The 15,815-nt window shown below is 48.3% G+C and overlaps 1 protein-coding gene and 1 long non-coding RNA gene across 3 annotated transcripts in view; both read left to right on the forward strand.

Moving 5' to 3' along the window:
- Positions 1–8,826: 8,826 nt before the first annotated feature.
- Positions 8,827–15,815, forward strand: part of LOC116968938 (protein S100-A6-like) — a 36,203-nt gene continuing 29,214 nt past the window's right edge. Inside the window, exons 1-3 of one of the 2 annotated variants that reach the window (XM_033015934.1) lie at positions 8,883–9,075; positions 11,516–11,667; positions 13,050–13,413. In XM_033015934.1, the coding sequence (XP_032871825.1) occupies positions 9,072–9,075; positions 11,516–11,667; positions 13,050–13,184 (291 nt within the window). In that variant the 5' untranslated portion in view covers positions 8,883–9,071 and the 3' untranslated portion in view covers positions 13,185–13,413. Of the gene's footprint in view, positions 9,076–11,515; positions 11,668–13,049; positions 13,414–15,815 lie in introns of those variants that run through there. The other variant, XM_033015932.1, reaches the window with a different exon arrangement.
- LOC116968939 lies at positions 9,866–10,588 on the forward strand. The gene is made up of 3 exons (XR_004410558.1): positions 9,866–10,093; positions 10,370–10,373; positions 10,550–10,588. It is a non-coding gene; the product is annotated as an uncharacterized LOC116968939 (long non-coding RNA).

Here is a 15,815-nt window from a genome sequence, read left to right on the forward strand (position 1 = left end):
TTCAATGATGGCTGATCTATCTCTCCCTCCTAACCCCATTCCCCTGCCTTCTCCCCATAACCCCGACACCAGCACTAATCAAGAATCTATCGGTCTATCTCAGCCTTAAAAATATCCACTAACTTGGCTCCCACAGAAAGAATCCCACAGATTCACCACCCTCCGGCTAAAGAAATTCCTCCCCATCTCCTTCCTAAAGGAACATCCTTTAATTCTGAGGCTGTGCCCTCTGGTCCTAGACTCTCCCACTAGTGGAAACATCCTCTCCACATCCACTCTATCCAGGCTTTTCACTATTCGGTACGTTTCAATGAGGTCCCCCCCCTCATCCTTCTAAACTGCAACGAGTACAGGCCCAGTGCAGACAAACGCTCGTTCAACCCATGTGTAGTTTTGTGTGGTGTTGATGAAACATTTGGCAGATGCTTTGTGATTCCCTTTGTTAAACTAATTTAGCAACTTGTGACTCATTATTTCTTGAGTTTAGAAAATCCCTTAACAACCGCATTTGATAAGGTCCCACATAGGGGATTAGTGGGCAAAATTAGAGCACATGGTATTGGGGGTAGAGTGCTGACATGGATAGATAAGTGGTTGGCAGACAGGAAACAAAGAGTAGGGATTAACAGCTCTCTTTCCGAATGGCAGGCAGTGACTAGTGGGGTACCGCAAGGCTCGGTGCTGGGACCGCAGCTATTTACAATATATATTAATGATTTAGATGAAGGGATTCAAAGTAACATTAGCAAGTTTGCAGATGACACAAAGCTGGGTGGCAGTGTGAACTGTGAGGAGGATGCTATGAGAATGTAGGGTGACTTGGACAGGTTGGGGGAATGGGCAGATGCATGGCAGATGCAGTTTAATGTGGATAAATGTGAGGTTATCCACTTTGGTAGCAAAAACAGGAAGGAAGATTATTATCTAAATGGTGTCAAGTTGAGAAAAGGGGAAGTACAACGAGATCTGGGGGCTCCTTGCTCATCAGTCAATGAAAGTAAGCATGCAGGTACAGCAGGCAGTGAAGAAAGCCAATGGCATGTTGGCCTTTATAACAAGAGGAGTTGAGTATAGGAGCAAAGAGGTCCTTCTGCAGTTGTACAGGGCCCTAGTGAGACCACACCTGGAGTATGGTGTGCAGTTTTGGTCCCCTAATTTGAGGAAGGACATTCTTGCTATTGAGGGAGTGCAGCGTAGGTTCACAAGGTGAATTCCCGGGATGGCAGGACTGTCATATGCTGAGAGAATGGAGCGGCTGGGCTTGTACACTCTGGAATTTAGAAGGATGTGAGGGGATCTTATTGAAACATATAAGACTATTAAGGGTTTGGACACGCTAGAGGCAGGAAACATGTTCCCGATATTGGGGGAGTCCAGAACCAGGGGCCACAGTTTAAGAACAAGGGGTAAGCCATTTAGAACGGAGATGGGGAAACACTTTTTCACAACGAGAGTTGTGAGTCTGTGGAATTTTCTGCCTCAGAGGGCGGTGGAGGCCGGTTCTCTGGATACCTTTAAGGGAGAGCTAGATGGGGCTCGTGAAGATAGCGGAGTCAGGGGAGAAGGCAGGAACGGGGTACTGATTGTGGATGATCAGCAATGATCACATTGAATGGCAGTGCTGGCTTGAAGGGCCGACTGGCCTCTACTCCTGTACCTATTGTCTATGTTTCTATGTTTCTATTTCATTTATTATTGCACAGTACACTTTTGTTGTGTTAAGGTATTGTTAAGCTGAAGCAAGTAACGAAGGGTCATGGGGAGAAGGTACAAACTCCGTACAGACAGCGCCCGTGGTCGGGATGGAACCCGGGTCTCTGGCGCAGTGAGGGAGCAGCTCCACCCGCTGCATCACCGTGCCACCCCTGTATAATGTCAAAGGAGGCTCATGTTCCTCTCCCTCCACCCCTCCCCTCCTCCCTCGCCTCCTGCACCTTGAGGCAGGCAAGAATCGCCCTGTATGGTGTTTTAATTCTAAGCGATACAACAACTGGCTCATTAGCTGTTGGGTGGAACCTTGAGATTGATATTTTAATCCACAATCCACAAGCAGGGAGGGGAAAATATACCAAACGCCTTTCATGAATGCAACCTGCCAAAAACAAATTGGAGGAACCACACCTCATATTTCTCTGTTCGTATTTAATATTTAATACAGAGCCCTCCATAATGTTTGGGACAAAGACCCATCATTGATTTATTTATTTGCCTCTGTACTCCACAATTTGAGATTTGTAATAGAAAAATATCACATGTGGTTAAAGTGAACATTGTCAGATTTTAATAAAGGCCATTTGTATACATTTTGGTTTCACCATGTAGAAATTACAGCAGTGTTTATACATAGTCCCCCCATTTCAGGGCACCATAATGTTTGGGACAGAGCAATATCATGTAAATGAAAGTAGTCATGTTTAGTATTTTGTTGCGTATCCTTTGCATGCAATGACTGCTTGAAGTCTGCGATTCATGGACATCACCAGTTGCTGGGTGTCTTCTCTGGTGATGCTCTGCCAGGCCTGTATTGCAGCCAGCTTTAGCTTATGCTTGTTTTGGGGGCTAGTCCCCTTCAGTTTTCTCTTCAGCATATAAAAGACATGCTCAATTGGGTTCAGATCGGGTGGTTGACTTGGCCACTCAAGAATTAACCATTTTTTAGCTTTGAAAAACTCCTTTGTTGCTTCAGCAGTATGTTTGGGATCATTGTCTTGCTGTAGAATGAACTGCCCGCCAATGAGTCGAGTCAAGTCAAGTTTATTTGTCACATACACATACGAGATGTGAAGTGAAATGAAAAGTGGCAATGCTCGCGGACTTTGTGCAAACTACAAACTACAAACAGAATGGAACAGAATCACATATTAATTTACATATTACATATTGTGGGAGGAAGAAAAAAGGGAAAAAAAACGCAATTTAAAAAAAGCAGTAGAATGGTTCAGTAATGTTAGTCCCTGGTGAGATAGGAGTTTACAGTCCGAATGGCCTCTGGGAAGAAACTCCTTCTCATCCTCTCCGTTCTCACAGCATGGCAACGGAGGCGTTTGCCCGACCGTAGCAGCTGGAACAGTCCGTTGCAGGGGTGGAAGGGGTCTCCCATGATTTTATTTGCTCTGGAGTTGCACCTCCTGATGTATAGTTCCTGCAGGGGGGCTAGTGAAGTTCCCATAGTGCATTCGGCCGAACGCACCACTCTCTGCAGAGCCTTCTTGTCCTGGGCAGAGCAATTCCCAAACCAAATCGTGATATTTCCGAAACAAGATGCTTTCCACAGCCGCTAAGTAGAAGCACTGGAGGATCCTCAGGGACTCTCTGAATTTCCTCAATTGCTTGAGGTGGTAAAGGCGCTGCCTTGCCTTACTCACGAGTGCTGCGGCATGTGATGTCCATGTCATGAGTTTTTCGAGGCATTTGTTTGAACTTGAGCAGATAGGATGTCTCTATACACTTCAGAATTCATTATGCTACTACCATCAGTGTTTCTGATCTGTCGCACAGGTGTTTGGGATTTTTCCTTATTATTATAGAGAGAATTCATCTGTCATCAGCTCATCTCTTACTAATCGCAAAGGGACTGGCAGGCCAAGGAAGACAGAAGAATTCTCTCTATAATAATGAAAAGTCCCCAAACACCTGTCTGACAGATCAGAAACACTCTCCAGGAGTCAGGTGTTGGATTTGTCAATGACCACTGTCCGCAGAAGACTTCATGAACAGAAATACAGAGGCTACGCTGCAAGATGCAAACCACTGGTTAGCTGCAAAAATAGGATGGCCAGGTTACAGTTTGCCAAGTAGTACTTAAAAGAGCAGCCACAGTTCTGGAAAATGGTCTTGTGGACAGATGAGATGAAGAGTAACTTATATCAGATTGATGGCAAGAGCAAAGTATGGAGTAGAGAAGGAACTGCCCAAGATACAAAGCAAGATACATACCACTCCCTCTTCACCCATGAATGCGTCCCTAAGTATGGCTCCAACCCCATCATAAAATTTGCCGATGACACCACGGTGGTAGGACTGATCAGGGACAACATCGAATCAGCCTATAGGGAGGAGGTCCAGAACCTGGCAGCCTGGTGTACCAACAATAACCTCGTCCTCAACTCTAAGAAGACGAAGGAAATCATCGTTGACTTCAGGAAGACCAGAGGGGGCAGACATACCCCCATCCACATAAAAGGGACTGAGGTGGAGCGCGTCTCCAACTACAAATTCCTCGGGGTACACAACTCAGAGGATCTGTCCTGGTCCCTCAATACCACCAAACTGATCAAAAAGGCACAGCAGTGCCTCTACTTTCTGAGGAGGCTCAACAAAGCTCACCTGTCCTCCCAGATCCTGACCAACTTCTACAGTTGTACCATCGAAAGCATCCTGACCACCTGCTTCACGGTATGGTACAGCAGTTGCACCACGGCTGACAGGAAGGCACTACAACGGGTGGTGAAAACCGCTCAGTACATCATCGGTGCCCCGCTCCCTGCCATGGATGCCCTCCACCGCACACGGTGTCTGAGACGGGCCGGGAAAATCATCAAGGACCCCTCTCACCCCAACCATGGACTGTTTGCCCTCCTCCCATCAGGGAGGCGGTACAGGAGCCTCAGGTCCCGCACAAGCAGGATGAGGAACAGCTTTTTCAATAACACAATTACACTGCTGAACTCACAATCCCATCGCTAGCTATCTTTAGACCATTTGCATACATTTATTTGCCTATGTACCAGTCTAATTCATCCACAGTCCACACATTGTTAACCAGTGTTTTTATTTCTACTATCTTGCACTATGACCAGACGCTAAACTGCATTTTGTTGTACCTTTACTCGTATTTGTGCAATAACAATTAAGTTGAATTGAATCGAATTGAAAAATCAGTGAAACACGGTGGTGGGGGTGTTATGGCCTGGGCATGTATGGCTGCTGAAGGTACTGGCTCACTTATCTTCATTGATGATACAACTGCTGATGGCAGTAGCATAATGAATTCTGAAGTGTATAGACACATCCTATCTGCTCAAGTTCAAACAAATGCCTCAAAACTCATTGGCCGACAGTCCATTCTACAGCAAGACAATGATCCCAAACATACTGCTAAAGCAACAAAGGAGTTTTTTCAAAGCTAAAAAATGGTTAATTCTTGAGTGGCCAAGTCAATCACCTGATCTGAACCCAATTGAGCATGTCTTTTATATGCTGAAGAGAAAACTGAAGTGGACTAGCCCCCAAAACAAGCATAAGCTAAAGATGGCTGCAATACAGGCCTGGCAGAGCATCACCAGAGAAGACACCCAGCAACTGGTGATGTCCATGAATCGCAGACTTCAAGCAGTCATTGCATGCAAAGGATACGCAACAAAATGCTACACATGACTACTTTCATTTACATGACATTGCTGTGTCCCAAACATTATGGTGCCCTGAAATGGGGGGACTATGTATAAACACTGCTGTAATTTCTACATGGTGAAACCAAAATGTATAAAAATGGTCTTTAATAAAATCTGACAATGTGCACTTTAACCACATGTGTTTTTGTCGATTACAAATCTCAAATTGTGGAGTACAGAGGCAAATAAATAAATAAATGATGGGTCTTTGTCCCAAACATTATGGAGGGCTCTGTGACTCTCCTTCCCAACCCCATTATTCTGCCCAGAACCCTGACATCCCGTACTAATCAATAATCTATCTATCTCTGCCTTAAAAATATCCATATCTTGGCCTCCACAGCCGTCTGTGGCAATCAATTCCACAGATTCACCACCCTCTGACTAAAGAAGTCCCTCCTCATCACCTTTCTAAAGGAACGTCCTTTAATTCTGAGACTGACCTCTGTTCCAGGACTCCCCAACCAGTGGATTCATCCTCTCCACATCCACTCATTCACTCTATGGAAAGTCTTTCTCTGTTCAGTGAGTTTCAATGAGGTTCCCCCCCCCCCCATCATTCTAAACTCCAGGGAGTCCAGGCCCAGTGCTCCTCATACGTGAACCCACTCACTCCTGGGGTCTGGGCCGCCTCTCTCCCCCTCTGATTGTGGAGCATAAACTATTCTCCTCTGCCTGCACGTGATCCATAGCCCTCCAGTCCCAGCATAATATTCATGTGCCTGTCTAAACGCCTCTGAAATGCCTCGCAGAGAATGAGACAAAGGTGTAGTTCTGCACCTTAATCCGGCATTCACCTGTCCTGTCTTAACTGGTCTATCGCTCACATACCCGAGTTGCGTAACTGCTGTTCCTTCTCTTTGTTGCAAGGGATAATTTTGTAATGGGTGGGTGCTGTTGTGCAGATACTGACACCAACCCATCCACATAGTGATCGTTCTATTGTCCTGTCCCCACCCTTGTCACGCCACCAACTACCCCTCCCTGCTGGGTCCAAAGTTCACTCCCCGCTCCATAACCCCTGGGGTTGACTAGTATAATATAGTTCAGAGGTACACCGCGAAAACAGGCCCTTCGGCCCACCGAGCCCGTACAGATCAGCGATCCCCGCACACTATCCTGCACGCACTAGGGACAATTTACATTTATACCAAGCCAATTAACCTATAAACCTGCAGGAAGGAACTGTAGATGCTGGTTTCAACCGAAGGTAGACACAAAATGCTGGAGTAACTCAGCGGGACAGGCAGCATCTCTGGAGAGAAGGAATGGGTGACGTTTCGGGTTGACACTCCTTCAGACTTGTCGGGGAAAACGAGATGTGGAGAGTTAAATAACAATGAATGAAAGATATGCAAAACTGTGACGATGATAATGGAGACAGGCCATTGTTAACTGTTTGTTGGGTGAGAACAAGAAGCTGGTGTGACGTGGGTGCGGGAGGGATAGAGAGAGAGAGGGAATGCCAGGGTTTCCTGAAGTGAGATAAATCAATATTCATACCACTGGGCTGGAAGCTGCCCAAGCAAAATATGAGATGCTGTTCCTCTAATTAGCATTTGACCTCACTCTGACAAAGGAGGAGACACAGGACAGAAAGGTCAGTGTGGGAAAGGAAAGGAGGATTAGTGTTCGGCAACCGGGAGATCAGGTAGGTTCAGGAACCAGGGGAGAGAGCAAGAGGGAGAGGGACAAGAGAGAAAGAGAGATAGAGAGAGGCAAAAGAGAGAGCTGGAGAGAGAGGTAGAGAGGCAAGTTGAGCAGGTTTGTAGGTTAATTGGGTTCGGTAAAACTGCATGTCTTTGGAGTGTGGGAGGAAACTGGAGAAAACCCTCGTTGGTCACGGGGAGAACGTGCAAACTCCGTACAGACAGCACCCGTGGTCAGGATCAAACCCGGGTCTCTACCGCTGCGCCACCGTGCCGATAAGAAAACTAAAGAAGGTAAAAAAAAATGGAAAGAGCGAGAGAGGCGAGAGAGAGAGAAAGAGAATAAGAGACTTGGACAGGTTGAGTGAGTGGGCAGATGCGTGGCAGATGCAGTATAATATGGATAAATGTGAGGTTATCCACTTTGGCGGCAAAAACAAGGGGGCAGATTATTATCTTAATGTGGTTAGGTTAGGTAATGGGGAGATGCAGCGAGACCTGGGTGTCCTTGTACACCGGTCACTGAAAGTTGACGTGCAGGTACAGCAGGCAGTGAAGAAAGCTAATGGAATGTTGGCCTTCATAACAAGAGGATTTCAGTATAGGAGTAGAGAAGTTCTTCTGCAGTTGTACAGGGCTCTGGTGAGACCACATCTGGAGTATTGTGTACAGTTTTGGTCTCCTAATTTGAGGAAGGACATCCTTGTGATTGAGGCAGTGCAGCGTAGGTTCACCAGATTGATCCCTGGGATGGCGGGACTGTCATATGAGGAAAGATTGAAAAGACTAGGCTTGTATTCACTGGAGTTTAGAAGGATGAAGGGGGGATTCTTATAGAAACATATAAAATTATAAAAGGACTGGACAAGCTAGATGCAGGAAAAATGTTCCCAATGTTGGGCGAGTCCAGAACCAGGGGCCACGCAGTCTTAGAATAAATTGGAGGCCATTTAAGACTGGGGTGAGAAAAAACTTTTCCACCCAGAGTTGAGAATTTGTGGAATTCCCTGCCACAGAGGGCAGTGGAGGCCAAGTCACTGGATGGATTTAAGAGAGAGTTAGATAGAGCTCTAGGGGCTAGTGGAATCAAGGGATATGGGGAGACGGGTTATTGATTGGGGACGATCAGCCATGATCACAATGAATGGCGGTGCAGGCTCGAAGGGCCGAATGGCCTCCTCCTGCACCTATTGTCTATGTTTCTAGAGTGACGAGAGAGAGGGAGAGAGAGAGGCAAGAAAGAGAGGGAGATAGAAAGAGATTGTCAAAGAGAGGGTAAGGGGTGTGTATCAGAGAGAGAATGCTAGAGCAGGATAGAGAGAGAAATGCCAGGGGTGGTGGTGGAGGCAGATATGACAGTGGTGTTTAAGAGCACACGGACATGCAGGGAATGGAGGGATATGGATCACGTGCAGGCAGAGGGGATCAGTTTAACTTGGCGTTGTGTACGGCACGGACATTGTGGGCCGAAGGGCCTGTATATTGGGCTGGACTTTTACTAATAGGGGGGGGGGGGGGAGGAGGAGGCAGAGAGTGAGAGTTAGAGAGAGAATAAGGATAGTATGAGAAAGAGAGAGTGTGAGAGAGAGAGAGAGAGAGAGAGAGAGAGAGAGAGAGAGAGAGAGATCAGGAGAGCGAGTGTGAGAGAGAGAGAGACATTGGATGCAATAATTGTTCTACGTTGGGGCGGTCCAGGGACATAGGGTGGGATGAGCTGCAGGGATGTGGTGTGACTGATATTAACTCTAATCGGTGAGCAGGTTTGGTGAGCAGGCTCGGTGAGAGAGAGCTTAAGGGCAGACACCATCCAGGACACACCTCAATGAGAATTGTTGCTTCCACTGCAACCAAGGTGCTTAGCGATGAGTCACCGCTCGCCGCTATCCAATCCAGCCCGGCCCACACCCTGCAGGGGGTGGCGATGAGGGAGGCCGGCTGGAGATAAAAAGAAGGGGAGGCTGAGACTCACGCACCTATCTACTCACCAACCCATCCAACAGCACAGCAGTCCGGACCTGACCCGACCAAAATGAGTGAGTTAGTGAGTGAGTGAGTGAGTGAGTGAGTGAGTGAGTGAGTGAGTGAGTGAGTGAGTGAGTGAGTGAGACGGCTTGGTGCGTGAGAGACAGTGTGTGAATGAGGGCGTGTGTGTGGGTGGGTGTGAGAGTGAGTGTATGTGAGTGTGAGAGGAAGCGTTGTAGAGTGTGAGTGTGAGTGTGAGTGAGTGTGGGTGAGAGGCAGGGGCGAGCGCGAGAGTGAGTAGGTGAGAAAGTGTGTGTGAGTGTATGTGAGAGGCAGGCGTGTGGCGTGTGTGAGTGTGAGAAGCAGAGATGTGGTGTGTGGGTGTGGGAGTGAGTGTGTGAGTGGGTGTGAGAATAAGTGTGCGTGAGAGAGGCAGGGGTGTGGCACGTGTGTGTGGGTGAGAGTGAGTGCCTTTGTGAGTGAGAGGGTGTGGGTGTGAGCGTGAGTGTATGTGTGAGTGTGAGTGTATGAGTGAGAGGGGCAGGGATGTGGCACGTGGGTTGTGAGTGTGTGTCTGAGGATGTGTGTGCGATAGTGGCAGGGATGTGGTGTGTGTGTGAGTGAGTGCCTGCGTGAGTGGGTGTGAATGTGAGTGTGCGTGAGAGAGGCAGGGATGTGGCACGTGTGTGTATGTGTGTGGGTGAGTGTGTGCGTGTGGGTGAGTGTGTGTGTGGGTGAGTGTGTGTGTGGGTGAGTGTGTGTGTGGGTGAGTGTGTGTGTGTGAGTGAGGGTGTGTGGGTGAGTGTGTGTGTGGGTGAGTGTGTGTGTGAGTGAGCGGGTGTGTGGGTGAGGGTGTGGGTGTAGTGAGTGTGTGTGTGTGTGTGTGTGTGTGTGTGTGTGTGTGAGTGAGAGTGTGAGTGTGTGAGTGAGGGGGTGAGTGGGTGAGGGGTTGGGTGGCGCTGCCCGCCGTTGCTGCATTCGCTGCCAGGGTACAGACATGGCTGCCCTACGGCGAGGGAAAGCCTGGGCAGGGGTGAGGGATCAGGTGCCCTCTGGTATCCTGAGCAATGTGGCAGGAAAACGAGGGGTGTAGGGAGAGGTTACAGAGAAAGGTTGAACAAGTTAGGGCTTTATTCTTTGGAGCGCAGAAGGTTAAGGGGGGACTTGATAGAGGTCTTTAAAATGATGAGTGGGATAGACAGAGTTGACGTGGATAAGCTTTTCCCACTGAGAGTAGGGAAGATTCAAACAAGGGGACATGACTTGAGAATTAAAGGACAGAAGTTTAGGGGTAACATGAGGGAGAACTTCTTTACCCAGAGAGTGGTAGCTGTGTGGAATGAGCTTCCAGTGAAGGTGGTGGAGGCAGGTTCGATTTTATCATTTAAAAATAAATTGGATAGGTATATGGATGGGAAAGGAATGGAGGGTTATGGTCTGAGTGCAGGTAGATGGGACTAGGGGAGAATAAGTGTTCGGCACGGACTTGTAGGGCTGAGATGGCCTGTTTCCGTGCTGGAATTGTTATATGGTTATATATGGTAGGAAGGAACTGCAGATGCTGGTTTAAACCGAAGATAAGACACAAAATGCTGGAGTAACTCAGCGGGACAGGCAGCCTCTCTGGAGAGAAGGAACGGGTGATGTTTCGGGTGGAGACCCTTCTACAGACTGAAGAGGGGAGGAGAGGAAAGAAGGGCCTGTCCACATTCTCCACAGATGCTGCCCCAGCCTTACAGCTTTCCTAAATATAGATTTCTCGAATTCCAAGTAACCCTTGCATTCCCTCTCTCTCCGTCCCTCCCCGAGCCATCCGGTAGTTTTACTGTTTGTATCCCCCTGTCATCACCTCCTCCACAGCCAACAATGGACCATTGTGGGCTCCACCTTTCCTTGGTCATTGGTGTTGGCTTCTGTACCTTGTCATATCTCTCGCTTTCCTCCCAGTCTGATGAAGGGTCTCGACCCAAAACGTCACCCATTCCTTTTCTCCACAGATGCTGCCTGTCCCGCTGAGTTACTCCAGCACTGTGTGTCCTTTTATGCATCAATCAGGGCCAGAGGCCCGGGTTCGATCCTGACTGCGGGTGCTGTCTGTACGGAGTTTGCATGTGCTCCCGGGTCTCTGGCGCGGTGAGGCAGCAACTCTACCGCGCTGCCCTTGTGATCAAATATCCTAGATGGACCACTCCTGAAAAAAACAATGGACTAACGTGTAGTATGCAACGGAGCGTACCTTCCGCCATTTTAGTAAACCCGACCATATCTTTGGCCCGACCCGATTTCAGTTATGAGTTCAGTTAAAACGGCACATACCTTGTACAGGGAGGAACTTCAGATGCTGGTTTAAACTGAAGACAGACACAAAAGGCTGGAGTAACTCGGGATCTTTGCTTGTAATCATGTGTAGTCTTCATGCTGACAGGAAAGTAGGCAAGAAAAAAGCGTGATGATGAACTAAACTCAAATAAAATAAAGTAGACAAGACTCTTGCCCTCTCTTGTTCTTCAGCTAGCTGCACAGTCATGGGAACTCCACTGGAGAAAGCGGCAAAGGAGATCATGGGCATCTTCAATAATTACGCCAAGAAAGGCGGAAAAAAAGATGCACTGGATAAAGCCGAGCTTAAAGAGCTGTTCAGCAAAGAGATGAAAATGTTCTCTGTGAGTACCGTCCCCACCCAGCCTGCAGGCTCACACACACACACACACACACACACACACACACACACACACACACACACACACACACACACACACACACACACACACACACACACACACACACACACACACACACACACACACACACACACACACGAACACGCACACACACACGCTCACACACACACTCACACACACACACGCTCACACACACACACACACGAACACGCACACACACACACGCACGCACACACGCTCAAGCACACACACGCACACGCACACACACGCTCACTCTCACACACACACACACACACACACACTCACACACACACACACACGCTCACTCTCACACACGCACACACTCACTCTCACACACACATACACGCACACACACACACGCACACACACGCTCACTCTCACACACGCACACACACACTCACTCTCACACACATACATGCACACGCACACACACACACTCACTCTCACACACACACACTCACTCTCACACACATACACGCACACGCACACACACACACTCACTCTCACACACACACACTCACTCTCACACACACATACACACACGCAAACACACACACAAACACACACACACGCAAATACACACGCTCACTCTCACACACACACACGCAAATACACACGCTTACTCTCACACACACACACGCAAATACACACACTCACTCTCACACACACACACACTCACTCTCACACACACATACACACACATGCAAACACACACACACACACACACGCAAATACACACGCTCACTCTCACACACACACACGCAAATACACACGCTTACTCTCACACACACACACGCAAATACACACGCTCACTCTCACACACACTCACACACTCAGATACACACACGCAAATATACTCACACACTCTCACACTTGGCCTCCACCGCCCTCTGTGGCAATGAATTCCACACATTCACCACCCTCTAAAGAAAGTTCTAAAGGAACGTCCTTTAATTCTGAGGCTGTGCCCTCTGGTCCTAGACTCTCCCACTAGTGGAAACATCCTCTCAACATCCACTCTATCCAGGCCTTTCACTGTTTCAATGTAGAAATCCCTCCTCATCTCCTTCCTGAAAGAACATCCAGAAAGGAGGGAAGAGATAGGGGTGTGGATGAGGAGGGGGGGAGGGAGGGAGGGGGGGGGGGGAGAGAGGAGGTCTAAAGACAGGGGAATAGAGTCATAGAGTGATACAGTGTGGAATCAGGCCCTTCGGCCCAACTTGCCCACACCGGCCAACAATGCCCCAGCTACACTAGTCCCACCTGGCCCATATCCCTCCAAACCTGTCCTATCCGCGTACCTGTCTATCTGTTTCTGATTGTCCCACTCTCTGCTTCCGCAGGCGACTACATTTGACCAACTGGCGACGGCAATGTTACAAAACGACACAAGCGGAGACGTCGACTTTCAGGAGTTTTTGAAAATGCTCTTTGCTTTGATCAACTGCAAAGAAAAAGAGTGCCAACAATCCAAATGATCGTGCCAACAGTCCAATTGAGTCAGCAGCTCAGCTCAGCAGGAACACACTCCCTCACCCACCCCCTCCACTGCCCTACCCACCCCCATTCACCCCCTCCCTCCCTCCCCTTCCATCCCTCTCTCTCTCTCCCTCCCCCCCCCATCTATTCCCTCTCTTCTTCTCCTCCCCTCCACACTCTCTCCCTCCGCTCACCGTCATTAAATAAAACTTTGAGAACTTAGCCGGACAAATGCTGCCTGTCGTTTTTCTCTTGGGGGGGGGGGGGATGACGAAGGGGTGGGTGGACTGGAGAATGTGGGTTTGAATTGAATGGAATACCTTATAGTCACAAGCGAGAAGGCTTGTACTCGCTAGAATTTAGAAGATTGAGGGGGGATCTTATAGAAACTTACAAAATTCTTAAGGGGTTGGACAGGCTAGATGCAGGAAGATTGTTCCCGATGTTGGGGAAGTCCAGAACAAGGGGTCACACAGTTTAAGGATAAGGGGGAAATCTTTTAGGACCGAGATGAGAAAATCATTTTTTACACACAGAGAGTGGTGAATCTGTGGAATTCTCTGCCACAGAAGGTAGTTGAGGCCACACAGTTCATTGGCTATATTTAAGAGGGAGTTAGGGGGTATGGAGAGAAGGCAGGTACAGGATACTGAGTTGGATGATCAGCCATGATCATATTGAATGGCGGTGCAGGCTCGAAGGGCCGAATGGCCTCTACTCCTGCACCTATTTTCTATGTTTCTATGTTTCTAAGTCACAGTGATGTTCTTTGTTTGCAGGCCCAAGGTATGCAAAGAGTCGCCCTATACTCACCACAGAAAGGGCAGTGACAAAGTGACAATGTATCCTGCGCCGGGTCCACCCTTGTTCCCCCCTCTCCCCCGCCTTCACAGCAGGAAGGGGAGAATAGAGAGAGCTGGGGGAGGGGGGGTGGTGGTAGGGAGGAGAGCGTGGGGGGTGAGAGAGAGTGGGGGTGTATGGGATAGAGAAAGCGGGGGGGGGGGGAGAGAGAGCAGGAGGGGGAGAGACACAAAAAGGCTGAAGTAACTCGTGTTTAAGAAGGAACTGCAGATGCTGGAAAATCGAAGGTAGACAAAAGTGCTGGAGAAACTCAGCGGGTGCAGCAGCATCTATGGAGCGAAGGAAATAGGCAACGTTTCGTCCCGAAACGTTGCCTATTTCCTTCGCTCCATAGGTGCTGCTGCACCCGCTGAGTTTCTCCAGCACTTTTGCCTGCCAGCTGGAGTAACTCAGCGGGACAGGCAGCATCTCTGGAGAGACGGAATGAGTGACGTTTCGGGTCGGGACCCTTCTTCAGACTGGCGAAGGGCCTGTCCCACGCCGATTTTTTCGCCGACTGCCGGCATTATGTCAGTGTCGCTAAAAGATTTTGAACGTTTCAAAATCCAGCGGCGACAAAAAAAATGTTGCGGCACTTGAAAAAACACCGCGCGCCTTTCGTCATCGCCCCGACACGCAGCAGATTTATCGGTGACCTGATACGTCAGTCATTGATGCCGGCAGTCGTCGAAAAAATCGGCAAGTGGGACAGGCCCTTTAGGTCCCATAGAAACATAGAAAATAGGTGCAGGAGGAGGCCATTCGGCCCTTCGAGCCAGCACCGCCATTTGTTGTGATCCTGGCTGATCGTCCCCTATCAATAACCCGTGCCTGCCTTCTCCCCATATCCCTGGACTCCACTAGCCCCCAAAAGCTCTATCTAACTCCCTCTTAAATCCATCCAGTGATTTGGCCTCCACTGCCCTCTGCAGGGCTCTCGCTTAACTTTTTTTCCCTGTTGCCAGCCGGGCAACCTTGGCAGCTTATTCGGTTGCCAAATGACAGTTTAGGTGGTCATTTAAGACGGCTTGCATGGCGCGTGCGATAATGTGCTCGGACGAAGTGCGTAGTTACCAGTCGGAATTATACTCAATGAAGCATTCGCATATTATTTCTGCTTCAAATAAAGTCACAAACTAAACATTCACCAATCAAGGCATGATATATCCCACTATGACATGCAGCAAAATTATAATACGGTATCTCAACTCTTTTTACACATTGCAATTAATGCAATTTCTATTAGATCTTTCCACTTCCAAACAAAAATGTGGTTGGATTATTCAGCGTATGATCAACCTGTGTCAATAAATCCTGGACCATGGTAACATATATGCGTACGTATAGTTGTGAATGTTGCTCATTAAATAACTACAGTACTGATACTCCATATTAAGAGCCGTTAAAATGAATTCTGTAATAACGTGTCAACGGCAGCAGTGACAATCGAACACTGCGGTTTTAATGTTTCACGTGTTCACAATTTAATTAATCCATCTTTATGGATTAAAACAAATAATAACATTGGGAATTAAAACACATTTGATTGCATTCCGTTATCAAACATAGTCAATGTTCGCTCTGAAGACATTTCCAGGACAATAGGGTCAGGGAAGGGGGTGTGTGTGTGTGAATCAGTGCAGGGTGGATAGATGGCTGTGGGGGGATGGGGTTAGAAGGCAGTCGGTGCAGAATAGATGGATTGAGGCAGGTGAATTAGTACGTGTTGGTTGGAGTAGGTACAATTGTGAGGGAAGAGCACGGGGGATGTCAGTGGTGTTGAATGGGGG

The sequence above is a fragment of the Amblyraja radiata genome, chromosome 47 (genome assembly GCF_010909765.2).
Source record: "Amblyraja radiata isolate CabotCenter1 chromosome 47, sAmbRad1.1.pri, whole genome shotgun sequence".
Taxonomy (NCBI): Eukaryota; Metazoa; Chordata; class Chondrichthyes; order Rajiformes; family Rajidae; genus Amblyraja; species Amblyraja radiata.